Source organism: Glycine max, chromosome 8 (assembly GCF_000004515.6).
Source record: "Glycine max cultivar Williams 82 chromosome 8, Glycine_max_v4.0, whole genome shotgun sequence".
Lineage (NCBI taxonomy): Eukaryota > Viridiplantae > Streptophyta > Magnoliopsida > Fabales > Fabaceae > Glycine > Glycine max.
The window spans coordinates 45466884-45468779 of NC_038244.2; the positions used below are offsets into that span (position 1 = coordinate 45466884).

The 1896-nt window shown below is 40.9% G+C and overlaps 1 protein-coding gene across 1 annotated transcript; it reads right to left on the reverse strand.

The window, feature by feature from the left end:
* Positions 1–1056: 1056 nt before the first annotated feature.
* Positions 1057–1896, reverse strand: LOC100814756 (uncharacterized). The gene has a single exon (XM_003530800.4). It carries the CDS (start codon positions 1894–1896, stop codon positions 1057–1059), a length of 840 nt encoding a protein of 279 aa, XP_003530848.4.

Sequence of the window (1896 nt, forward strand, 5' to 3'; positions counted from 1 at the left end):
ATTTGACAATAATTTTCTTAAATTATATTAAAAGGAAATATAAATAAAATGAAAAAAAAATAAAAAGTGAAAATAATCATATAGGAAGTGTGATTTATTTTTGGAGTGAGAAATATTAGAACATATTCTCTTTTATTGATTACACACTTTTAAAATGAGAATTTTGTGGATTTTACGTTATATTTAATTATTCTTTCTTTTAATTTTATAATTTTCAACATATTCCTTTTAACTTATTATTTATTATTTGTTAAAATTTATTAAAATTATAAATATATTTATTAAAAGGGAATGAGATTATACATCATCCAGAATAATTATCTCAAGAAAATCAACTCTTTCATGAAAAGATGACTTATCCTTTTACAAAATTGTCATTTCAAAAATAGTATTTTTAAAAGTGTTCACATCTTGAACCCGGGCCCCAAAGTCGAAGGCTCTAAAGTAGTTAGAATGCTAGAGTGTGACCTTTATTTATAAAATGTGACTAGGTTTAAGGTTTTCTATGATTAGTTCAATATTCTCTCGATTAGTTGGTTTCGGTGAAATGATTTCAAGTAAATATTATATAATTTTTAAAACATTGAGTCTTATGACATAAATAATTAAGTTAAGTCATTCTTTGAAAGTATTGATCTTGCCAAGATAATTATCTTGGACAATGTACAAACATCATAAACTTTTATAATTTTTAATTAATGTTAATCAATAAAAGAAATTGTGTTGAAGAAATTTTAAAAATGAATAAAACTACATATATTATTATAAATATACAAAATTTAAATTACATACATATATTAAATAAAAAAGACAAGACTCATCTTCCAAGTTCTACAAGTTCCGACAGATTCTGCCCACACGTGATACTTACTCCCTCCTCCAATTCAGTGAAGAGAAGTGAATAACACAACACAATGTGCGTTCGCCGCGTTTCTATCCATACAAAACCATTTTCGTTAAATTATTCTTTAAATGTCATTACAAAAAAAAAACTATAGCCACAGTACAATTTTACAAAATCGAAACAAAATTACAATTATTTTTTTCTGAATAAGATCATCTCGTACGAACAACAACGCCACCGCCACGTCCCGCTTCCGAAACGACGTCGTCGAACCCCACCACCCTGCAACTAACACCACCGTTAAATCCCATGGAAGTATCCCTCGCGGTTCGGCGACACGGCCCGAACCACTTGTTCTGCATGAACCGGTTCTTCCTCCACGGCGGAACCGGAAGCCCTCTGCTCCTGAAACACCTCCTCGCGGCGTCGCACGCCGTCGAAACGGTGCGTTTCAGCTCCTCCGCGCCCCCGACGAACACGCCGGGAACGGCGGCCAGCGCCTCCGAGAACCGCCGCGTCGGGCGCGCGATCTCGAACTGCGCGCGGAAGTCGAGGTCCACGAAATACCTGCATGTGGCGGATCCGGTCTGGACCACGTCGATGAACTCGTGGCTTCCGCCGGAGGAGTCCCGCGCGGTCTCGCACACCGCGGCGTCGTGCCTTCTCTCCCGGAGGAACGCCGCCACGCTCCGCCGGAAGAGCGACGCGTTTCGCTCCCGAAGAAACGCGAGGCTCTCCAACGCCTCCGAAACGTGCGCGATAAGTAAGTTTCTGTAAGGGTCCGCATTGTTGGAGTGTAAGAAAGAGAGACTCGGCGAGTTGCTCGGCGAGTCGGGGGAGTCGTCCACTGAGTCGACTGGGTCCCAGTCCGAGTCATGAATTACTGAGTCAGAGTCGTCGTTGGTGGTGTCTTGTTCGAGGAAACCGTGGATGAGACAAGAGAGGGAAAGGGAGTCAGAGTCACCTTGGGCGGCGGAGGTGATTTGCCGGTGATCAGTACCGACGAGTCGAGCTCGGGCCTGGTGGTCGAACGGGTCAGTGACTCGCTTCAT

Coding starts and splice junctions, on each gene's coding strand:
- LOC100814756 (XM_003530800.4), bottom strand. CDS start 1,896: ATGAAGCGAGTCACTGACCCGTTCGACCACCAGGCCCGAGCTCGACTC.